Consider the following 25,340-nt stretch of genomic DNA (forward strand, 5'->3'; position numbering starts at 1 on the left):
AACCCTCACTGGGAACGAATCCGACTTACTGCCGGAAATGCGGACCAAACTCTGGCATTGGTGATACAGGGACCGAACCGCCCCTTATCAGTTGGCTCGGCACCCCGCACTCCCAAAGCACGCTCCACAGAACTTCCCAAGAGACACGGTCGAACGCCTTCTCCAAGTCCACAAAACACATGTGGACTGGTTGGGCGAACTCCCATGCCCCCTTGAGGACCCTGCCGAGGGTGTAGAGCTGGTCCACTGTTCCACGGCCAGGACGAAAGCCACACTGCTCCTCCTGGATCCGAGCTTCGACTTCCCGACGGACCCTCCTCTCCAGCACCCCTGAATAAACCTAACCAGGGAGGCTGAGGAGTGTGATTCCCCTATAGTTGGAACACACCCTCCGGTCCCCCTTCTTAAAGAGGGGAACCACCACCCCAGTCTGCCAATCCAGAGGCACTGTCCCCGATGTCCATGCAATGCTGTAGAGGCATGTCAGCCATGACAGCCCCACAACATCCAGAGCCTTTAAAAACTCTGGGCGGATCTCATCCACCTCCGGGGCCTTGCCCTCGAGGAGTTTTTTAACTACCTCAGTGACTTCGACCCCAGAGATTAGAGAGTCCACCTCAGAGTCTCCAGACCCTGCTTCCACAAAAGGAAGGCGTGTCGGGAAATTGAGGAGGTCTTCGAAGTACTCTCCCCACCGACTCACGACGTCCGGAGTCGAGGTCAGCAGCACGCCATCTCCACTGTAAACAGTGTTGACGGTGCACTGCTTCCCCCTCCTGAGACGCCGGATGGTGGACCAGAATTTCCTCGAAGCCGTCTGGAAGTTGTTCTCCATGGCCTCGCCGAATTCCTCCCACGCCCGTTTTTTTTGCCTCAGCAACCACCGAAGCCGCGTTCCGCTTGGCCATCCAGTACCTGTCAGCTGCCTCCGGAGTCCAGCACACCAAAACAGCCCGATAGGACTCCTTCTTCAGCTTGACGACATCCCTTACTAATTGTACTAAGTTCATTTTGTTTTTCCTTTTTTAATCACTTCACTGGTTTCTTTTATATCAAACAAATTGTTTTAGGTTCTTTACCTGACATGTTTCGGCGGTTTCTTCCGCCTTCATCAGAGTCCCTTACTGCCGGTGTCCACGAGCGGGTTCGGGGATTGCCGCCACGACAGGCACCAACCACCTTACGGCCACAGCTCTGGTCGGCTGCCTCAACAATGGAGGCACGGAACATGGTCCACTCGGACTCAATGTCCCCCGCCTCCTCCGGAACGTGGAGAAAGCTCTGCTGGAGGTGGGAGTTGAAGCTCTTCCTGACAGGGGATTCTGCCAGACGTCCCCAGCAGACCCTCACAATACGTTTGGGCCTGCCAGGTCGGACCGGCATCTTCCCCCACCATTGGAGCCAACCCACCACCAAGTAGTTATCAGTTGATAGCTCCGCCCCTCTCTTCACCCGAGTGTCCAAAACATGCGGCCGCAAATCCGATGACACGACTACAAAGTCGATCATTGAACTGGTGCCAAGTGCACACATGGACAATCTCGAATTTTTTGTTCGAATACCGATTTGTTCGAGAACCGGGACGTTCGAAAACCGAGGCTCCACTGTATTTTCAATTCGGTATTGCTTGTAAACACTCGGTGTAGACTGGCTAGCCCACCCTACTTCCTTCGCACACACACACACACACACACACACACACACACACACACACACACACACACACACACACACACACACACACGCACGCACACACACACACGCACACACACACACACACACACACACACACACACACGCACGCACGCACACGCACGCACACACACACGCACGCACACGCACACACGCACGCACACACACGCACACACACACGCACACACGCGCAAGCACGTACGCACACACACACACACAAACACACGCACACACACACACAATGCACAGTGACTAGATTTGAGGAGAAGGGTGTGACTTATTTGAGAAACCTGGAATTGAGTGAAATGGAACGGAGTAGCAATTCTAGTGACAATGTACTGAACATGTATTAAATTCAAGGCAGTCGAACAAAATCCCGGACGATTTTGAAATTCTCCCGGACGTTTTTTTTGGCTGATTATGTCAAAACTCTGAGTAAATTACCCTGGAAACGAGGGAAACTCTGAGTTATCCGTTCCAGAAAGAGAGGTCATTTAAACTCTGGGTCAGTTACTGCGGTGAACATAACCTGCTCGCTGGCAGGTTTACCATAAGAGACCCAGAGTTTCAATCTGTCTCCTCCCACACAAAGAAAGCAGTTAATCATGGATTGGCCGTCAATTCAAAGTCCGATCGACATAGAAGCCGTAATAATTCGAAATGCTTTACGTCGCGAGAGAATCTTCTGACCCAGATCAGATGTTTCATCATTCCTAGAAGAATGTCTTTTCGAGCGTTACTGCTTTCTTTGAACGATATATTTTATCTCAATAACCTTCACTGGCTGTGGGCTGCCTGATGGTGTAGTGCACACCCGGACTGACCATCGGGAGAACCGAGAGTATTCCCGAAGAACAGGTGTTGTGCTCGATTTGGGTCCCCCGTGAGATTTTGTTCCCCCTGCCGCGGGAGCGCGCACGCCTTGTTTGGAAAGCGAAAAACCGATGCCGTACGGCGTCAGCACTATGTTGTTTTCAATAAAAACATGAAGAACACATGTTTGCGTCAGTCAATTTTAATTTTTAGATAGGATTATTCTCATTTGATGTCTTTAAATTCATCCGCGTTCTGCTGTTGAAGCGGGGTGCATTCAAAGACCAGTCGTACAGACGGAACACTCAATCACTTCACCAAAAAGCAACGCTATAATTACGTGAGCTCTTTGCATAAACCTCGATGCAAAGAAACTCCTCTTTTAGGGTGAGGATAACATTTATGCACAAAACATTTATTTATTTTTTCTTTTCCGTTATTATTAAGTTCGAACTGCGAAACTCCCCTTTTTGGGTAAGTGTTAGAGATTTGCTCACTCCAACTTATTTTGCAAGAACCAAACAGAAGACAAGCAAGTTCTTTTAGACACCTGCAGGTGGAGAGTCCATTCGTCGCTGTCTGAACAGCGATTATCGAATGAAGTCTAAAAGTCTCCTCCCTGCAAGGGCATATTTATTAGGAGGAACAGAGTGGGGGTGGGAGTGGACAGGTTTGGTGAACCCCCGGCCTCTGATAAGATCAGAGCAGGGGGTGTTTTACACTATTGTGGGAAACAGACTCTGCATTGTGAGGGCCAGACGTGATTGATTTAATTATTACATTGTGAGGGCCAGAAGTGATTGATTTAATCATTACAGTCTACATTCCAACATAATCATAGGATCAAACTAACCTGAAAACCCTAACATCTCCCTCCTGATTTATCATATGATTATGCCACCCCAAACAACAACGATAAGCAAGAGAAAAAAAAAACCATATATACGTATAATGAAGAAAGTAGAATGGTAAAAATAAAACAACAAACAATGATAGCAACACTTTCCAGTGAAGATGAGGCATTACCTCAACACCCCAGATCAAACTTATTGTGTAAGCGAAAAACCTGCTGGCCAGATGTTATTAGCAGGAAAATTCTTACACGGCCCCGTTGCCACAGGCGGCCAGAATGCTATGAATAACAAAAAATAAAAAGAAAAACACAGAAACAGTACATCATTGTATCCATCACTTGCGAAGCATTTTCGATGGTCAAATCATCAAGTTTCTGTAAAACATGCTCAACAGAACAGCATCTACGCAATCCACGTCTCATTATCATTATCACAACTGTCACGTCTAAGAAGTTGTATATGTGCCCGTGTTTTCGTCAGCTGATGATGTTCTAGTCTGTAGGTGAGGTCAGTCACACACACCGGCGCACACACTCTTGTCCAGTTGGCAGGCAGCATCGGACAACTCCTGTGACCACAAAACCATGATCCGTACTGAACAGGCACGTGCACTCATAGGATGCAGGTGGGGCAGTGCCTCTGAACTTCTGGCTGAAGTAGGTCCCGTCCGATGGTGCAGCCATGTTGGTAGTAGAGCCCTTACACCTTGAAAACGGCTCTCTCATCCTGGCACACAGCGGTGATGTCCAAAACTCCCATCCAGTTTCCTCCTGGAGAGCAGTCGTCGTTAATGCATTTGTGGGTCCTGCAACCTTGGGTGCAACATGTGTAGTCAGCAAGACTTGGAATGGTCCCTCCCGTCGTGGCTGGCCCAGTTCCTTCCTTTGATGACCTCGATGTAGACCCAGTCTACTGGATTTATGGGGTTGTCGACCTGTGAGGAGGAAAGATCAAGCGGCAGTAAATTTGTCTTTGACACAGTTTGAGCGTCCTGATCATATAATCTGCCAAGGACTGCTCTTCATCTGTTGTTTGCAACTCTCGTAGTCAATTGTAGTGCCCATTTAACTGGCAAATAGGAATGTTTGCGGGAAGAGTTTGAACACTTCCTAATGATTCCCTTTAACCAAAAACTATTTATGACAGGGGCGTTCCCATTTATTGCCTCCTGGTTTAAAAGAGATTGTCTTATCCATGCCTTCTTTGTCCTCACACGCTCGCACCCACACAGGGTGTGAACACACACACACACACACACACACACACACACACACGCACCCACGCAGACAAAGAGATTCTAATCCATCTCTCATGTAGCTTCTCTTGATAGAATCTCCTATTGGTAAATGTATAGCAGACGTTTTAGCATATAATCCCATACTCTGCTCTCTCACTTCTACTTTTTCATGTCGGTGCAGTCGTAGGTGGCCCCTATTGCAGTCATTGTCTTGTTAACTGTCGCCTTGTGACTCCTATGCATGACTGTGTGAATGTCAAAAATTGAACGTACCTAACTTTCTGACCATCCAACCTCCACTGTGGTATAAAAAACCTTACTATTGTATTGAGTAGGTACATTGAGCAACCTAGCTTCCTCCTGACTGCCAAATGTCCTGTTCTAAAATTTATATAACTCGACCTCTACGTCTTAAGCTTGATGAGCCAAAATATAAGATCTTGCTCTTGTTTCCTACCGTTTTAGCCTATTTGTTTTATCCAAATCCGTTCAATCTCTGATTATAATCTGTACCCCTACGTATTTTTCAAATTTTTAATTATTTATTTATCAAATCTCCTCAGTTCTGTCAAACTCAGTGCACAATGAATCTCCCTTCCACTTTGAACCAAGCTTCACCAAATTTGGGAACGCCGTAGCAAGGAGTGCGATTTGGTTGTCAGACACTCCAAGTCCATATCTTTTTGCCGCACTTCACCCTATCAAGTTGGTGTTCTTTTGTTGTTGCTTCAGAGCGACCCCATCCATCACTCTTGAATGAGTCCATTGTTCAAATGAGTCAATTTTCATCATTGTGAGTTCCTCCGCTTTTCACTGTCTTTTCTCGTCCCCGAGGATGTTGTATTTCCTCCGGAGTGTACTTGTCCTCCTCCAAGCACAACAGCAGTCTTTTCTTGTCCTTCGCCAAAGGTCAAAGGTGCTTCAGAGCCAGGCACCATTTTGTGGTTGTTCACGGCTGCAGGCGAAGACTCGGATTGGGTTTCAGGGGCCCTGACACTGAGAATGACAGGCTGGTTTGAACACTTGTAAGACTATCTCCAAATGTAGCTGCTTCCATCAATTTGCTGGTAATGTTTGTTTACCAAACTTCAAATTCTTCTAATAACAGCGGTCTCGTTTTTATATCGTAAATCCTGCAACTCATCCTATTTTTTGAGCTACATTTTATCTATCTATAGTTCCAATTTAATCGGACAGTATGTTGTCTTCAGTATCATTATTGAAAATCAACTCATCGAGGTCTGCTTTCCACATCAAGCCCTGATCTGTATGTCTTGACCTATCACATGTTATTGTCATGCTTGCTCAAAAATGTGACTTAGAGTATGGTGCTGTGAATTCTCAATCTCCCCAATGAAATTGGATCTCCCCTCGTAGTTCTTATCTTTCTCATGTTCCTGTTAGCCTGCAATTGTCCAAATCAAAAATGTTTTCTTTTAACTGTCTTTCTTTTGAACCTCTAAATCTCTCGTGTTGCTAAACTATCTACACCAAAACAAAAAATTTACCACAATATAACACCAAATGTATTCGAAAATTCATTGTCATAAAGTGTTGTAGTATTATTACTATCTTCCACTATCTGTCCTACTCACTCCCCCCCTTTTGAGGCTTGGCAACGCCCATGCCTCACACCTTGACAAACTTTTTGGGAGAATGCGTTCTTTACTACATACGATTCCATCATCATTTAATTTGACTTTCTTTCCAAAACGCTTCTCAATTTCTCAGTTCACACATCTTCTACATGTGTTACTGGTTCTCCAGTTTTTTTTTGTTTTGTTTTTTTCTAGTTAATTATCAATCCAAAAGCTACGTGTTTCTTTCTAACATTCAACCTGCTCAAAATCATTCTTTCATCAAAGTCGCTCTACTAATTTTCCATAGTAGTCGCCAACAACTTCAACCATTCAACCTGTAATTTCTTTTCATTCAGGCTATCATTCATCAATGTTCATTTGCATCTCACACGCAGTCTCCAAAAAGGAGTCTTTCTATCACATTGGTCCCAATTCATCCAAGCTCACCACACAATATTCATATATCATTTTCAACTTAGGTTTCCTGGTAGAACAATCCACCAATTCAAAAAAGACTTAACTAAACCAAACAACTGGCAAATTAATCTGAATTTTTTTTCTTTGTTTTTAAATTTGAAGAACTCAATCTCTCAGATTTAGCTTGCATTTAGAATTTTGCATAATCTTATAACACAACCAATCAATTATTCCTATTAAATGTAGCATTGCAAAATCTTAAATTCACAATTTAGCTTCTTCCAATTCCTGAAAGCATGTTCTGTCATTTTTTTTTTTTTTTTTTTTTTCCGAATTTCTCATGTGGGCTCGACACTTTACATGCACTAGTGTGGATTAGTTTCTGCTTGCAAACAGATTTCTTTTTCCTCTCATTTTTATCTTTCAAAATCATTTCTGTTCTGCGGTGCAAATTGGATAGACCACAGTCTAGCAAATTTTATTTATACTAAAACTTTAGCCAATGTTCATCATTTTAACATATACGCACACACATGCACAGCTCTCGCATGCAAAAGGTAGTTCCCAGCAACAATGATTCGTCACAGGCTGGCCATTTCCTGTGGTCGATCATGAGCTGGTCCCTCCCATGCACACGAGGACAGCACATTCTAATTTTATTTATTTATCTTCTAGAAGCAAGTTGCATTTCTTTACCACTTGATTTGCATATTTTAACTTCAGTGTAACACAATTTGAGCTCTAGTCATTTGTAATTTGGGCATACAAACAGCATTGTCATACTTCTTGGATGGACAGGACTTCTAATAATCTAAAAAAAATTCTAATAATCTGACAATGACATGTTTTGCTGTCATATGGGCATCTATTCTTTCTTTCTCTGTATGAGCATAAGCGGTCAAAGAGGAGGAAGCTTGTCATGCTAAAAATGAGGCTTTTCCTCTTTTCCTTCCTCCACCCTTTGATTGACATTGTTTTGCAAAACGACACTCTCGTGCGAAGTGTCCCCGTCTCCCACAGTTCCAACAGTTGTCAGAATCTCGTGGGGGTTTTGAATTATATGGCGGCCTGCGACCTTGTTGGCCTCTACCTCTCCCTCTAACCTGCTGGGACCCTTGGAAGAAGACTGTTGTATCTTCATCTAGTTCATCATCATCATTATCTAGATGAAATACATCAGAACTTTTGCCTTTTTTGATCACTTTTTCAGCATGTCTGGCCCATTGCATAGTTGTTGTCACACTTGCAACATCCACTTCCACCAAATGTTTCCTCACCCAGTTGCCTATTTCAGGGCGGAAATTAGTGAGGAGCGCATTTTTAAGCTGTTGTTGATAAGCACTCTCAGCTGTATCATTGAATGGGATGCCACTATGCACCCTGAATTCTTTTTCAAATCTCAATTGAATGGCGGCCTCATCACTTTTCAACTTTCTATCTTTTGTCTTTTGGATTTGTTCTCTTCTTTCTTGTGAAGCTTTCAACCACATTTTAGCACAATCCAATTCACTCTCTTTTCTTTTCTTTTTCAGTCCTATCTTCCTAGCCACACTGTCCTCCAAAACTTCAACCACTATCTTCCACACTTCAACTTTCAACTTCCCTTCTACACCATACTTTTTCTTCCACTTTGGCATGTATTGCATACAATTAAGAAATCTACTCGCCATGTACTTCTCATCTCCGTCAAGAGGTAGAGATCTACCGTTTTTATTTCCCATCTTAATTCTAGTAGTTTTAGGTTTTACAATCTCTGTCTCAAAAATATTATTATTATTATTATTATTACTATTATTACTTATTTATTTCTTTGAGGATCCTCAATGCAGGTTTAAATTGACCTTTCAACAAATTACTAGCCTGTTTTTTTGCCATGGATCAACGCTAGAACTGCTTCTTAGTCAATTTATCCCACCAGTCACACACTCAATCACACTAACTCCAGCGCTTTTTTAGGCCTCATGGCTCGGACAAACCAAAGCCGTATCTCATAGCTCGGATAAACCAAAGCCGAATCTCATAGCTCGGACAAACCAAAGCCGAATCTCATAGCTCGGACAAACCAAAGCCGTATCTCATAGCTCGGACAAACCAAAGCCGTATCTCATAGCTCGGACAAACCAAAGCCGTATCTCATAGCTCGGACAAACCAAAGCCGTATCTCATAGCTCGGACAAACCAAAGCCGTATCTTTAGCGCTTTAACTTACTTGTCCCCTGGTTCGTTGCACCGCCGGATCCCGTCAATCCACCTCTGTCAGACGAAGGCAGACCTAAGATGCTGGCCCAGCGAAGAATTCTCTTCCCAGGACTTTCTTTTCCAGGTCCTCCTAATGGACGCTGGCTTGTCGACAATGCAGCACGTCCTCCTTCGCCGGTCAGATGGTGGGTATGAGGATCCCGGGTTTCGGCACCAAAATGTTAGAGATTTGCTCACTCCAACTTATTTTGCAAGAACCAAACAGAAGACAAGCAATCACTTCACAGGTTTCTTTTATATCATCTGATGAAGGCGGAAGAAACCGCCGAAACATGTCAGGTGAATAACCTAAAACCATTTGTTTGATATAAAAGAAACCTGTGAAGTGATTAAATAAGGAAAAACAAAATGAACTTAGTACAATTAGAAGACAAGCAAGTTCTTTTAGACACCTGCAGGTGGAGAGTCCATTCGTCGCTGTCTGAACAGCGATTATCGAATGAAGTCTAAAAGTCTCCTCCCTGCAAGGGCATATTTATTAGGAGGAACAGAGTGGGGGTGGGAGTGGACAGGTTTGGTGAACCCCCGGCCTCTGATAAGATCAGAGCAGGGGGTGTTTTACACTATTGTGGGAAACAGACTCTGCATTGTGAGGGCCAGACGTGATTGATTTAATTATTACATTGTGAGGGCCAGACGTGATTGATTTAATCATTACAGTCTACATTCCAACATAATCATAGGATCAAACTAACCTGAAAACCCTAACAGTAAGGATAACATTTATGCACAAAACATTTATTTATTTTTTCTGTTCCGTTATTATTAAGTTCGAACTGCACAATGCAATCAATAACTTCTTCACTATGAGTACTCAGTCATACAACAGTTAAAAGGAACATTTGTAACCCTCTCCTAAAATATGTATTGGTTTAGCTTTTCAAGCATGTAAATCGAAGTGCACCTCATTAATTAAACACACGCACATATACACCGTTTTGAATGGGGGGAACATATCCTCACGGGGCGGCCGTGAGGATGTGTTCCCCCCTGTAATTTGGCCTAGGAATGAGGGAACCTATTCAAATTTGCCACACTGCCTGAACAGACCCCCAGGAAGACAGAAAAAAAACAGTTGGAGGCCAGCACTCACCGTTCTCAAAATAAGGGGGGGGGGGGGATATATCCTCACGGGGCCGCCGTGAGGATGTGTTCCCCCCTGTAATTTGGCCTAGGAATGAGGGAATCTGTTCAAATTTGCCACACTACCTGAACAAACCCCCAGGAAGACAGAAAAAAAAACTGTTGGAAACCAGCACTCACCATTCTCAAAATGAAGCAGGGGGAACATATCCTCACGGGGCCGCCGTGAGGATGTGTTCCCCCCTGTAATTTGGCCTAGGAATGAGGAAACCTGTTCAAATTTGCCACACTACCTGAACAGACCCCCAGGAAGACAGAAAAAGAGCCAGTTGGCATCCAGGACTCACCGTTCTCAAAATGGGGTGGGGGGGGAACATATCCTCACGGGGCCGCCGTGAGGATGTGTCCCCCCCCCCCCCTGTAATTTGACCTAGGAACGAGGGAACCTGTTCAAATTTGCCACACTACCTGAACAGACCCCCAGGAAGACAGAAAAGGAGCCCGTTGGAGTCCAGGACTCACCGTTCTCAAAATGGGGGGGGGGGGGGGGGGGGGAACATTTCCACAAGGGGCCGGCGTGAGGATGTGTTCCCCCACTGTAATTTGGCCTAGGAATGAGGGAACCTGTTCAAATTTGCCACACTACCTGAACAAACCCCCAGGAAGACAGAAAAAAACAAACAGTTGGAGTACAGCACTCACCGTTCTCAAAATAAGGTGGTGGGGGGGACATATCCTCACGGGGCCGCCGTGAGGATGTGTTCCCCCCTGTAATTTGGCCTAGGATCGAGGGAATCTGTTCAAATTTGCCACGCTACCTGAACAGACCCCCAGGAAGACAGAAAAAAAAAAACAGGTGGAGTGCAGCACTCACCGTTCTCAAAATGGGAGGGGGGCACGAATTCTCACGGGTTGACATTTTTTATAGAGTTCCTGTTACATTTTTTATCCCCCCTCCCCACCACCTGTCACTGTGCTTGGGACAAAAGGAGCCTTCGGAACATAAATGTCTTCTCAATTATTCATTCAAATCAATTCACTCAGATCATTCTCGTTATGAAAGATTTTATCACAAAACGTCCGTGGCTTTTTCTTAAATGAACACGTTTGACATTGCTATAGTGTCAGCTTTTAATTATATTGCGCTGTCATTTTAAAGCAAGTTAATAAATGCAACAATATTAATTTGCTTTGAAAATACCTGAGTAATAAAATGGATGGATGTATGATGATCACAATTAAGTATAAAGTATCCTTTGTAATATATACTCCTTGTAGCATGTAATGGTACCCAAAAAGAGGAGTTTCTTTGCATCGAGGTTTATGCAAAGAGCTCACGTAATTATATCGTTGCTTTTTGGTGAAGTGCATGAGTGTTCCGTCTGTACGACTGGTCTTTGAATGCACCCCGCTTCAACGGCAGAACGCGGATGAACTTAAAGACATCAAATGAGAATAATCCTTTCTAAAAATTAAAATTGACTGACGCAAACGTGAGTTCTTCATGTTTTTATTGAAAACAACATAGTGCTGACGCCGTACGGCATCGGTTTTTCGCTTTCCAAACAAGGCGTGCGCGCTCCCGCGGCAGGGAGAACAAAATCTCACGGGGGAACCAAATCGAGCACAACACCTGTTCTTCGGGAATACTCTCGGTTCTCCCGATGGTCAGTCCGGGTGTGCACTACACCATCAGGCAGACCACAGCCAGTGAAGGTTATTGAGATAAAATATACCGTTCGAAGAAAGCAGTAACGCTCGAAAAGACATTCTTCTAGGAATGATGAAACATCTAATCTGGCTCAGAAGATTCTCTCGCGACGTAAAAGCATTTCGAATTATTACGGCTTCTATGTCGATCGGATTTTGAATTGACGGCCAATCCATGATTAACTGTTTTCTTTGTGTGGGAGGTGTTGTAGCTTTATGTTCTGATGAACTGTATTGTAGTGTTGTTGCTTATAGTAGGTTGTTTATTGATTGCTTAAACAATAACACACGGAGCCAAGGATGCAGTACGAGCCGATCTTTACTGGGTGCTCACTCGCCCCACCCAACTCCACACACAGACCTGACCACACGATCACTGAACCTCCAGTACTGGCAGACAAACACAGTCGAGCACTGAGTGCTCGATCCAATCTACCACAGGAGGAGACAGATTGAAACTCTGGGTCTCTTATCGTAAACCTGCCAGCGAGCAGGTTATGTTCACCGCAGTAACTGACCCAGAGTTTAAATTACCTCTCTTTCTGGAACGGATAACTCAGAGTTTCCCTTGTTTCCAGAGTAACTTACGCAGAGTTTTCACCAGGCACGTGCACTCATAGGAGGCAGGTGAGGCATTGCCTCACCTTGCCACCAGGGGCAGTAAAGGGCTCAACATGGTTTCCTCAGTTGTCACCATAAGTTGTTAAAAAATGAATAATATAATAAAACATAATATAATATCTGTCCTGTGGTCTATGCTTTTAATGCAATTTTGGTGTGTTTCCTATACAAATAACAAATGACTTTTGATATATTGCCTAAATAGCTTAATGACCCTTAAGGAACTGTGTAATGCATGCCTGATGTTTTTTCTCTGAATAATGGACACGGCCAGAGTCGTCTTGACCGTTCAGTACTTGATTGTATCTTATGTTTGTCAGGTCTCGTCCCCAACTGCTCCACTATGTGTCTGTTGTCTTGGTTTCTGTCTGTGTGCTCGCCCCTCCCCTCCTGTGTGCCCATGATCAGTGTGATTGTTCCCACCTGCCTCTCGTTACCTGTCGTGTATAAAAGTCCTGTCTGCCCCTCACTCCCTGTCGGATCATTGGTTGCTGTCGTGTCGTCTTCATGTCCTTTTGGTTCCTGTCGGTGTCAAGAATGTTTTCGTTGGGAAGTCATTGTTTTGCTAAGTCATGTCAGTTTACCGAGTCTGTATTTTGAGCTCCGCCAATAAACCCTGGTCCAAGCAGCACTTGGTCGTCCTGCTCCATGCTCCACCCGACCGTGACAATGTTTTGACGAATGCTAGACGCCAGTTTTTGATTACTACCAAACGCTCTGCACAGAGGGAAATAGTTTGCCTAACCAAGAAAAGATACGGTTGAATGAGATACGACAGTGTATGTCCAAGATTGGAGAAGAATGTTCACAGGAAGGTCACGTGGAGATAAAACCAGCAGGTGCCAGAAGGAGCCACCCAAAGACTCGGCCAAAGATGATCGCTGTTAGAGATTTGCTCACTCCAACTTATTTTGCAAGAACCACACGGAGACAGGCAAGTTCTTTTAGACACCTGCAGGTGGAGAGTCCATTCGTCGCTGTCTGAACAGCGATTATCGAATGAAGTCTAAAAGTCTCCTCCCTGCAAGGGCATATTTATTAGGAGGAACAGAGTGGGGGTGGGAGTGGACAGGTTTGGTGAACCCCCGGCCTCTGATAAGATCAGAGCAGGGGGTGTTTTACACTATTGTGGGAAACAGAACAACTTTGATTGCTTCCCCTGCAGCTGGTCAATCAAGCAGAGGAAGCAACCACTTGATCTTACTCTGCATTGTGAGGGCCAGACGTGATTGATTTAATCATTACATTGTGAGGGCCAGACGTGATTGATTTAATCATTACAGTCTACATTCCAACATAATCATAGGATCAAACTAACCTGAAAACCCTAACAATCGCCAAGCCCGGAAGACGGGTGGGAAGACAACAGCCCCCCTCCACACACACACACCAACACCCCCCCACCTACACACCGAATCGCCCATAACCAGCACCACTCCCATGGAAGCAGACTCTCCTTCGAACTTGCCCCACCCCGAAGACTCATCGCCCATCAATCCCGGCCCACAATGTGCTACTGAATATAAAACTGATCTAACAACCTTGGACTTTGCCTTTTCTGAATGGAGACTTTCCGCTCTTGAAGGGCCCAGCGCTGTATTGTACTTTCCTGAAAACAGAGCTTTTTGAACAAGAATTGTGATTGAACTCAATCTGTCTAAGTCTAATTTCTGCTTCAGTGTCTTTGCATTTTCCTAAATCTGAAGAAATCAAACGAGCACGCAGTGAGTAAATTGGATAACAGGCGATTGGCAAAGGCTTTTGCCGTGAGGCGCAGATAACACGCTCCCTAAATTGTGGACAAAATCCAACATATGCTTGTAAATCTGATTTGTGAGTCAGTGCCTTAGCATCATACAGTACGTTTGTAAATCTGACTCTGAGTCAGTGCCTCACCAACCCTCACCGCACGTCACTGGTTTTCACATAACCAGCTAAATTAATTAGCGGGGGTAATTTCAAAATCGTCCGGGATTTTGTTCGACTGCCTCGAACTTAATACATGTTCAGTACATTGTCAATAGAATTGCCACTCCGTTCCATTTCACTCAATTCCAGGTTTCTCAAATAAGTCACACCCTTCTCCTCAAATCTAGTCACTGTGCAGTGTGTGTGCGTGTGTGTGTGTGTGTGTGTGTGTGTGTGTGTGTGTGTGTGTGTGTGTGTGTGTGTGTGTGTGTGTGTGTGTGTGTGTGTGTGTGTGTGTGTGTGTGTGTGTGTGTGTGTGTGTGTGTGAAGGAAGTAGGGTGGGCTAGCCAGTCTACACCGAGTGTTTACAAGCAATACCGAAACGAAAATACAGTGGAGCCTCGGTTTTCGAACGTCCCGGTTCTCGAACAAATCGGTATTGGAACAAAAAATTCGAGATTTTTTTTGCTTCGGATGTCGGACGAAATTCGGTTGTCGAACCTTGCGAGATGAGCCGAGAGGACCCGCATGCCAACTGACTCCGTTCGTTATTACGTTCTCGTTACTCTGAGGATTGCGTCAACTCTAATCATGCCTCCAAAGGAAGCAAGTGGGAGCACTAAAGCCATCCTAAAACACAAAGACGCTCCTAAAGTAATGCGGCACTGAGCGCCCGGCGCGCTGCGGTTGCGCGATCGGACCAAATTAAGCCATGTCGCACTGAGGTCCTACGCACCTACGCACTGAGGTCCACTTAAATTTTGGAAAGTACATTAGGACTTTAATAATATTTTCTAAATTTTAGCGACCGCTCTGTCACAATAATGCGAACAGCGCGGTGCCGTTGCGCGGTCGGCGGCGGCAGGGGGAACAAAATCTCACGGGGGAACCAAATCGAGCACAACACCTGTTCGAGGATTGGCCTGCTGGCCTGCGTCTCTCTACTTTTTTTTTTTTTTTAAGTCTGCGTGTGCTATCTCTCTGATAGGCCAGGCCACTCGGGCCAGGAGCATGTGAGGAAGGATAGACGATTAATTCATATAAATTAACACCCGCCCCCACAGTCCGTATCAACCACACAGAGCGCGTGTGGAGGAAGGGGTGTGTTACTATGTCAGGTGCAGTCTGGTGTAGCTAGCGAGCGGCGCAAGTGAGGATAATGGACTTCGAACGTGGTAATAAGAAGAGGAAAGGTGGTGCGGAGAGGGACAAAAAAAAAACTAACCCTAATCCCCCCCCCACACACACAGACACACACACACGGTGCCATTAAAAACTGTGTGTGTGCCCGCGCGTGTATGCATGCCAGTTTGCATGTGTTGCATGTGCCGCTGCCATGTAATAAGGCTGTCCCTCTGCTGATTTATTGTTAGATTTAGCTCTAGTTGATTTTGTAAGTTGAAGAGTCATTTGTTATTCTTTCTTACTTGCACATTCCTCTAAACTTTGTAACTGGCCCTGGCCAAATTAATATTAAAATATATGTCTATGTTTCCTATGCAAAGGAAATATTGCCACTTTTGGTGCTTCAGACAGTAGGCCCAGAACTAGATCAGAGCAGCTGACAGGTAAAGAACCGACAGTCATCTATCAATGCATGGGATTGAATAGGCTATGACTATGCATGAAACATTTGGAGGAAAAAAAGCATATCCATCCATCCATCCATCCATTTTCTGAACCGCTTAGTCCCCACAGGGGTCGCGGGCGTGCTGGAGCCTATCCCAGCCGTCATCGGGCAGTAGGCAGGGGACACCCTGAACCGGTTGCCAGCCAATCGCAGGGCACACAGAGACAAACAACCATTCGCACTCGCACTCACACCTAGGGACAATTTGGAGTGATCAATCGGCCTACCAAGCATGTTTTTGGGATGTGGGAGGAAACCGGAGTGCCCGGAGAAAACCCACGCGGGCTCGGGGAGAACATGCAAACTCCGCACAGGGAGGGCCGGAGGTGGAATCGAACCCACACCTTCCTAACTGTGAGGCGGACGTGCTACCCAGTGCGCCACCGAGCCACCGAAGAAAAGCATATATTTATTCATATTTATTTCTTTTGATATTGATTAAATGTGGTATCAATAATATAATTATTATGCTGGTTGTTCTGACACTCCCAGCAGATGTAGAGTATACTGGCAAGACAAGTCCAGGGAGCAGTGCAAGGGAAAGGCCAACTCAGGACACAGACAGTCTGACAGAGAGATCTTTTGATTATTCTGCTCGCCCTCATTCTAGAGATTTTAATTTGTTTTTCCGGTACCACCCACAACAAAACCCAAAGAATGATTGTGTGCATGTGTGTGCGCACAAATGCGTTTTGCTTGTGCCCATGCATTTAAGTGTGGGTATGAACATGCACGTGGGCAAGGCCAGGGTGGCCTGGTTACATAACTGACTCTTGGCCTGAAAAAATCTCCCACTCCTAGTGTAGTGGTACACTTGCCTGTCTTGTGTGCTGGCAACACGAGTTCAATTTCTACACACTGCGAATGAGCACTCACATCAGAGCAAACTTAAAGCATAGTTCTACGGTTTTTTTTGCAAATGGCGTTTTGTTTTATAATATCAGGGATGGAGAGCATTACTTTTTTTCTGTTGGCTGAGCAGAACTCAGCGTATGTTTTAAAATAGTATTTTAATAAATATTTATTACAGTCCTTTTGTGTTTTGAATTATTTCAAACTATCACAGATGGACAAATAAAATAAAATTGCTTTGCACCGCGCGCGTGTGTGGGGGAAAAAAAGTTAGCGATCTAAGATGTCCGACCTTCTGCGCTTGCGCAGTGGTTTCGGTGATCGCGCACTTACCCATGGTGAGAGGGCGTGTAATAGAGGGTATTTGGACGAGGCCGAAGACTTCACATGGAAAATATCCCAGGATGCATTTCGTGTGGCTCTCACGGTAATACGTCAGAGTTGGAGTGGGGTGTGTTGTGTGAAGTACACAGTCGTTGCACTTCACAAAAGAGGCTCGCCTTAAGAACGTTGTGGCGTACGTCTTAGAGTATACTTGGTCAGTTTGAGAGCGTACTATGCCTTCTTCAAATTGAAGAACGGCCACGACGAGACGAGACGAGGTGAGGTGAGGCTAGCTCGACCGAGCCAAACCGGCACAGAATCAACAAAGCGCTCCAGCATGAACGAGACGGCGGGCCTGCGCTTCCGGAGGCAAAACAGACATGACGTCATCAGCGACCACCCAGCTGATCGCGTGCGCAAGGGCAACGGGTCAGGCGACTACACAACAATGACACATAACACCCAGTGACGTGCGCGCGGCAATTACTGTCAGACTGACACATTTATTAGCCAAACAAGAGTTAAAGGCGAAAACGCACGCACGCACGCACACACACGGGGTGCCATGATGAAATTATGTTAATTTGCGTCACAAATCGAGATGTTCAAATGCAGGAGTGACTATCCACTCAAGCATGTCGATCGATGGGTTACTCCCAAAAAAATTCGGGAACCGGAATTTGACTCCACATAAACATTTATTTGGCGTCGCCTGAGACGTGGTGACAACGCGCCATAAATCTCTGGGGCCAATCATTTGTTTTTTCGAGTTCTGTGATATTTCCATTTGCATCCCCGCCAGCATCCGGCTGAACTCCACCGCCACCATTGTTGTTGTAAATGATGTCACTTGCTGTTGTCGTAACAATGCGCCTTCTTGTTGCAGTGCAGTCACTTCCTTTTGCGAGGATATGACTTCTTGTTGCGCTGGTGATGACATGGCTTCCCATTGCAGAACATACAGCGGACGTGTGTTCCGAGCGACGCTGCTGTCGGTGGGGGGCTTGCTGCTTCTGCCCCTGCTCGTCATCGTGCTCATCTTGGAGTCGCCCATCCAGCCCGATGTCCTGGTGTGAGTCCGCATGGATGGCGCAAAGGCCTTTTGACCGGCGGCGGACCCAGATAGTTTCAAAAGTGTCAACGAGCCAATGGGCTCATCTCATTTTTTCTCATTCCCAGTTCGCCGCTCTTCCTCCTACCTAAGAGGAAGTAGAAGCAGCAAATGTTTTGGGCTTATGACACAATTGCTCCTCCATGTCATCATTTCACAAAGATGGCGGCTAAAGATTTGAGCCTCTCGCATGTCACAGCGATCCCCGCAAATGGCCACTTTGAGTCTCAAGTGGGACAAAAGCCCCGCTTAAGGGCCAACCCACATGAGTGTTTTTGAAGTCAGCCGAAGTTGCAAAGGTTGCAAAATGTTCCCCAGAACAGACCGGGGCCTGTACTTGTTTTTCAACACGTGCAAAACAAGACCAGTAAGCCCATCTGTTGGCAAATGTTTTGCACACATTTGCGACCTCAAACGAAGCTAGGCAAAGCCACCCACGCACGCATTTTGCTAGCACAGTGGAAAGTGTTGGCCCCTCGGTGGGGGACGGCCTTCTATTCAAAGAGCCAGACTTCCATTGGCCCTCCATTGAAGCGAGCCTGCCGAAACTCCTCCATATGGCAGCGCGATAACAACAACAGGTCTCCATCTCGAGCTCCTGACACAAAAAACGATCAAGGCGGTGGCCACATTGGCGGCTCTTTCTCGACTTGCTAATCGCTGTCCAGGGGTGCCCGGAGAACCCAAGAGCCCGACTTGTTCCGTGAGCACCAAAGCCTAAACCGTCAAATCATCTGTTTCAAAGTAACGGAAATTCCAGCAATGCAATCCAACCTACCAAAATCAAACGTCAAAAAGGTTTGGGAAAGTGATAAAGACGAGTCGTCGCGGTATCAAAACCACCATCAAATGACTCAACTCGTTTCACTGCTGATTGTCCAACTTTGCGAGCGTGTCACAAGTAAGCCATCTCTGTGCAAAGCCAACCAACAAAACGTGCAAACATTTTAGAAAAGCACCAACGCCATCGTTGGGCAATCTTCCCAAAGATGATCGCGTCAAGAAGTAACGCCTTTTTAAACAACATCGCTTGCTCAGTGCGCCATCACTCCCTCCCATGTCACTGGCCAAATTTTTGCGTCATCAAAGAATTACCAAATTAACAAGAAAAGTCATAGAAGGAAAAACTTTTTTTTTTCAGTGACCCTGAACGTAAATGTAAAAATGTGATCCGGTGATTGGACAAACAAATCCACTCTTGAAACATTTGAGGCCCCAAATTGGCGCACTGCATTGTGCGACGGTTCGTATCGCTTTTTGGTTGCTTGTCAAGAAAACGGCGAGGACACAACAGTTTTGATTGGGGGCAAGTCTCCTCACCGCGCCTTCCCACCGTGCTTCAGAATGGCTACTGACGATGTCATCCGTCCCATAGTCTGAAGGAGCCGCCGGCCATGTCGGGCTGCTGGGAAGCAAACGCCAAACTGCGTCTCGCTCGCCGACTCTACGAAGACGCCGTTGCCGGACCGGAGTCAATCGCCAACATCGGAGGTGCAGACCCCGCATATCGCAATGTTGGATGCTAAGATAACTTGCTGCTTGCTAATGCTGCGTGCGTGTGCATCCAGACGTTTTTTATAGCGGAACAGCTGATGGCAGGATTGTAAAGATGATTGGTCGAAGGATTCACACGGTGGCCAGATTGGGAAAACCTCCTTGTGGTGAGCCAAAGCATCACAATGACTGGAAAAGAAAAGCAGTTTTTAAAATTAATCAGAAACTGGTGCTTCTCTATCCAAATCAAGACATTTCTAAGTTTTCAGAGAAAGCCTGTTTTCCGAGTCTGTTTGCACTTGCATTTGCTTTGAGTCTGGAAAACCGGAGCCCATTTTCATAAGACATGCCACGGACCAAATCAGTAATTGCTTCAGATGCAAATTTTGGAACAAATAATACTTCTGAAAGATACAAGTAGTGAAATGCAAAAGCTGCTAAATCTCATCTTGTGATTTTGGGTGTGTGCGTGCAGAGTCCGTGCAGTACGAGGTGACCTGCGGGAGGCCCCTGGGCATCCGAGTGGGACCCAACGGGACTTTATTTGTAGCAGACGCTTACCTGGGTGTCTTTGAGGTCAACCCCACCACAGGTGAGCTGCTCAATGGCGTCAAATACCTTTGTTGTCAATTGTGGTGGTTGTCATATTATGCCAATGTGTTCCCACACGTGACTCAAGTTTAGCAAACAAAACGGCCCTCATTGAACTGGGTCCAAGGTGGATGTGATTAGTCCAGTGATAGAAGCGGTGGCAAGTGGGCAGCCGCGCTGTTTTTGTTGTTTTTTTTCCCAGGCGAGTCCACTCGGCTGGTGGCGGGTGGCCAGGAGGTGGGCGGCAGGAAGTTGCTGTTCATCAACGACCTGGCGGTGACGCAGGATGGCAAGAAGGTGTACTTCACCAGCTCCAGCAGTAGGTGGCAGCGCAGAAACTATCTTCACCTCATCATGGAGGCCAGCGCTGATGGGCGGTATGGCGAAAGGCTGTCGACGGGCTTTGAGCCCACCTGACCTGACGTGCTGCTTCTTGCCGTCAGGGTGCTGGAGTATGACACGGAGAGCGGAGAACTGAGCGTGGTCATGGACAGCCTGCGATTTCCCAACGGTATCCAGTTGCTTCCCGACGAGGAGTCTGTCCTGGTGGCAGAGACCACCGTAGCCCGAATACGTAGGTACGGCGAGTCGGAGTCAGTTGGGATGGGCTCCAGCACTCCCGCAACCCTGGTCAGGACGGACAGGCTGTACAAAAAACTGACAAATAGATGAATTCCATCATTGGCGAGGAAAAAAAATTCAGATATGCCACGTTTTGGCCGATGAATTTGAAAGCAGTCGGTGTGAATTGGGCGTTAGTCTCGGAGGAGCCGCCATTACTTTTGGAGAGACCACTGGCATTTCCATTTCCATTACCGTATTGGCCCGAATATAAGATAATGTTTTTTGCATTGAAATAAGACTGAAAAAGTGGGGGTCGTCCTACATTCGGGGTCTCGACATTATACCCATTAACTTGTGCGCAGCGGTAACTTAAAGGTTGCTTTTATCGACTGAGTATGTTGCTGTGATCGTGGCGTCTTTGACACAAAGTGAGTACCGTATTTGCCGGTGTATTGGTCGACCTTTTTCGATCCAAAATCGACCGAAAAAAATCGACCTCGACTTATACACCGAGTCATAAAATTTAACTTCGTATTCATCGCTTCAAATGTGATGGTAACCAAGGCCGTTTCTCATGCATCTCATTGTGCGTTGCACTTAGAAAATTTGAACCGGGCGGCGTGCGCGAGTGTGCGGCCCGCTGGAAGTCGAATGAGACGCCGCGATCTCCTCCGCGGTGCTTATAAACAGCCGATCCGCTCGGCGGGGGCTATTTTCGGCCACTTGGCGCGTGCGCACGGCCTCCCGGATGTGCCGGGCGGGTGCGCGAGCTCGCCGGCCGCTGGAAGTCGAATGAGGCGCCGCGATCTCCTCCGCGGTGCTTATAAACAGCCGATCCGCTCGGCGGGGGCTATTTTCGGCCACTTGGCGCGTGCGCACGGCCTCCCGGATGTGCCGGGCGGGTGCGCGAGCTCGCCGGCCGCTGGAAGTCCAATGAGGCGCCGCGATCTCCTCCGCGGTGCTTATAAACAACCGATCCGCTCGGCGGGGGCTATTTTCGGCCACTTGGCGCGTGCGCACAGCCTCCCGGATGTGCCGGGCGGGTGCGTGAGCTCGCCGGCCGCTGGAAGTCCAATGAGGCGCCGCGATCTCCTCCGCGGTGCTTATAAACAGCCGATCCGCTCGGCGGGGGCTATTTTCGGCCACTTGGCGTGTGCGCACGGCCTCCCGGATGTGCCGGGCGGGTGCGTGAGCTCGCCGGCCGCTGGAAGTCCAATGAAGCGCCGCGATCTCCTCCGCGGTGCTTATAAAGTGCCGATCCGCTCGGCTTGGAGCTATTTCCGGCCTCCCGTTGGTGCCGGGCGGCGTGCGCGAGCTCGCCGGCCGCTGGAAGTCCAATGAGGCGCCGCGATCTCCTCCGCGGTGCTTATAAAGTGCCGATCCGCTCGGCTTGGAGCTATTTCCGGCCTCCTATTGGTGCCGGGCGGCGTGCGCGAGCTCGCCGGCCGCTGGAAGTCGAATGAGGCGCCGCGATCTCCTCCGCGGTGCTTATAAAGTGCCGATCCGCTCGGCTTGGAGCTATTTCCGGCCTCCCGTTGGTGCCGGGCAGTGTGCGCGAGCTCGCCGGTCGCGAGCTCGCTGGCCGCGATCTCCTCCGCGGTGCTTATAAACAGCCGCATGCGCACGGCCTCCCGGAATTTGAACACATTTCGTCAATAAATTTCGCATATTGAATTTTGAAGTTTAATATAATGCAACAATTGAGCTCGACTTATACAAAGGATATATCATAAAATCGTAAATTTCCGTCGAATTTTAGGGGGTCGACTTATACACCGAGTCGACCTGTACACCGGCAAATACGGTATATACATTTCATTGTTACTACTGTCCACTGTTGTGCCGTTTGTCCGATCGCGGTTTGCTTCGTGCGCTCCTTTAAGATTGCCTTGCATCGTACACGCATGACTACAGCCGTTACGCAGCTGCACGGCGACTAACGGTCGCCAGCAAATGTATTTTGTCTCGATGACTTATGTTTGGTGTATTGCCGAGAGTATTTAATCTATGGTTATTTAGTACACTCAAACCTCGGTTTTCGACCACAATCCGTTCGAGAAGTGAATCATTCGAATTCCGAATCTATTTTTCCCATTACAAATAATGGAAAAAAATGTAATCCGTTCCAAGACTACGTTCCAAAAACGCCTTTTTAAAGCATTTTTTTCATTTGCGCATTTTTGTCCTATCACACAACTGCAGCGCACCGCCGAACGCGCAACCGTAGCGCGCCGCCAACCGTGCAACTGCACCGCGCTAGTCGCATTATTGTGACAGAGCCGTCGCTAAAATTTAGAAAATATTTTTAAAGTCCTGATGTACTTTCCAAAATTCAAGTGGACCTCAGTGCGCAGGGAGCTTAATTTGGTCCGATCGCACAACCGCAGCGCGCCGGGCGCTCACTGTCGCATTGCTTTAAGAGCTTGTGTGTTTTAGGATGGCTTTACTGCTCCCACTTGCTTTCTTTTGAGGCATGATTAGGGGTTAATACAATCCTCAGAGTCAGTCGGCATCCGGGCCGCGCGGTCGGGTTTTCTCGGATCCTCTCAGCTCATCTCGCGAGGTTCGACCTCCGAATTTTTGTTCGACAACCGAAGCAAGAAAATCTCGAATTCCGATTTGTTTGAGAACCGGGACATTCGAAAACAGACGTTTGACTGTATAGCGGAACCGTTTCGCGCAGTTAGTTATGTAATGTGTGCCGTCTACTAGGGTTGTGTGACGTCAGAGGTTGAGCGTTGACTTACGTGCTGTATTTCTGTCTGTTGCAGAACCACACACATACCACACACACACGCTTCATACAATAATCACACAAGAATCACATTCACACACCCAAAGACTCACCCATGTACACGACACACACATGCTCTCATCCCTACGACCAAACGTGTGCCTATACCCTTTTGCCAGTTTGCGCCACAGTGCCTGTTACTTTTTTGCCAATAATTCAGGAAAGCAATCTTCCCTCGTGTGTTCTGACCGACACCCAGGGGCGAAAAGAGCATAACCATCCGAGCCAACCCCCTATACGGTCCTCAGGCTCCCCAACAATAGCGGTAGCAGTTTGCATTATTTTATTGCAATGTTTTTCCTTATTCAGATTTGTTTCAAGACTACAGTTACAGTTGGACTTCAGATATTAAGATGTGATACAGTTTTTGCATGATTTGAATGAGGCAAAATAACATGCTTTTTCTCTTGAATATATTGCTATAATCATTTGTTTCAGATGTAATCATTTTCTGTATAAAAATTTAATTTGGTGTTCAAAAAGTCTTTTTTCAAACTTGAGTCTTGAAAAAGAGGGGGTCGCCTTATAATCAGGGTCGTCTTATATTCGGGCCAATATGGTAGGTCTCTTATTGCAAACAAGACATGTTGCCATTCCATTTAACCAGAAACCAAATTTTTGACTCCAAAGAAGGGAGATGATCTGTGGTTATTGTGTCTTCTAATTTCTTTGATGGTCGCCTCAGCAGTCCGCATACTCGTTGGTATCCGGGTTTCTACGCACTCCACCAAAAGTGAATTTCCTTTTGAACAAATGGCACCCGTGATATTGAAATGCAGAGTTTCAAATGCAAATTCAAGCCAGTCCCAATGGTAAAATTGCCACCTTAAGAAGTCCAGTCATGTGACCCAAGTCCTTCATCTCTGGCACGCGCCCAGCTAACTCACTCTTGAATTTTGCGGCAGGGTCCACGTGGCAGGACTAAACAAGGGCGGCATGGACACGTTCGTGGACAATCTTCCCGGTTTCCCTGACAACATCCGGCCCAGCTCGAGCGGTGGCTACTGGGTGGCTATGTCCGCCGTGCGCCCCAATCCTGGATTCTCAATGTTGGACTTCCTGTCCCAGAGACCCTGGATAAAGAAGTTACTTTTCAAGGTATACACCACCATGCAGACCAACCAACGAGCGCTTGCGCGTGACAAGCTGCGTCTCCGCCTCCCAGCTCTTCAGCCAGGACACCATGATGAAGTTCGTCCCTCGTTACAGCCTGGTGGCCGAGCTCCACGACGGCGGCGTCTGCTCACGAAGCTTCCATGACCCCGACGGGCTGGTTGCGGCGTATGTGAGCGAAGCGCACGAACATGACGGGAGCCTTTACTTGGGCTCCTTCCGATCACCTTACCTCGCAAAACTGGACCTGAGCCTCGTGTAATGGCCGTGTCCATCGAGCCCATCCGTCCTTTGTTGCCTGGGATCACATCATCAATCTTTTCTATTTATACTTATCCACTCGTCTTCCTTCCATCCCTTTTAATTTCCTCACTTGTCCACTCGCCTCCCTTCCATCCCTTTTAATTTCCTCATTCCATGCTCCCTTTAGTCTTGATATTGCGAATCTAAAAACGCTGTTCGGCTTAAGTGAAGAAAAGTGTATAAAAATAGAGTAAATAATTATCTGGCCTACCCACAGCAGAGGATGTGACGGGGCTGGGTTTCGAATCATCGTCAAAATCAAACCTCGTGAACCTCCGTCCAAAGCAAATTGTTGCGTTTTTCACCATGGAGCAGAAAAAGTGGGAAAATGTCAACGGTGGGAGATGATCTAATTAGTTTGGACTGAATAAAACTAAATTAATTTCTGCA

At 46.7% G+C, this 25,340-nt stretch overlaps 1 protein-coding gene and 1 long non-coding RNA gene across 7 annotated transcripts; one reads left to right on the top strand and one right to left on the bottom strand.

The window, feature by feature from the left end:
- Window positions 1-3,042: 3,042 nt before the first annotated feature.
- LOC125978179 (uncharacterized) lies at window positions 3,043-10,282 on the bottom strand. Its single transcript, XR_011087875.1, has 2 exons — window positions 4,065-10,282; window positions 3,043-3,927 (listed from the first exon to the last, which is right to left on the bottom strand). It is a non-coding gene; the product is annotated as an uncharacterized lncRNA (long non-coding RNA).
- Window positions 10,283-17,045: 6,763 nt separating this feature from the next.
- Window positions 17,046-25,340, top strand: apmap (adipocyte plasma membrane associated protein). Of its 6 annotated transcripts, none has more exons than XM_049735280.1 (9): window positions 17,046-17,083; window positions 17,936-18,052; window positions 19,467-19,582; window positions 19,660-19,752; window positions 20,061-20,177; window positions 20,379-20,553; window positions 20,620-20,754; window positions 24,440-24,632; window positions 24,700-25,340. In XM_049735280.1, the coding sequence occupies exons 1-9, from the start codon at window positions 17,061-17,063 to the stop codon at window positions 24,907-24,909; spliced, it is 1,179 nt and encodes a 392-aa protein (XP_049591237.1). In that variant the 5' UTR covers window positions 17,046-17,060; the 3' UTR covers window positions 24,910-25,340. The 6 variants fall into 6 exon arrangements, with proteins under 6 accessions (XP_049591237.1, XP_049591235.1, XP_049591236.1 ...); XM_049735278.1 differs by lacking the exon at window positions 17,046-17,083 and adding an exon at window positions 17,090-17,409 and having other exon boundaries at window positions 17,867-18,052; XM_049735279.1 differs by lacking the exon at window positions 17,046-17,083 and adding an exon at window positions 17,090-17,409.

The sequence above is a fragment of the Syngnathus scovelli genome, chromosome 12 (assembly GCF_024217435.2).
Source record: "Syngnathus scovelli strain Florida chromosome 12, RoL_Ssco_1.2, whole genome shotgun sequence".
NCBI classification, from domain to species: Eukaryota; Metazoa; Chordata; class Actinopteri; order Syngnathiformes; family Syngnathidae; genus Syngnathus; species Syngnathus scovelli.

Coding starts and splice junctions, on each gene's coding strand:
- apmap (XM_049735278.1), top strand. CDS start 17,318: ATGAACGAGACGGCGGGCCTGCGCTTCCGGAGGCAAAACAGACATGAC. Junction 17,410..17,866: donor CGCGTGCGCAAGGGCAACGG/GTCAGGCGACTA, acceptor TTCTTGTTGCAG/TGCAGTCACTTCCTTTTGCG. Junction 19,583..19,659: donor GTCAATCGCCAACATCGGAG/GTGCAGACCCCG, acceptor GTGTGCATCCAG/ACGTTTTTTATAGCGGAACA.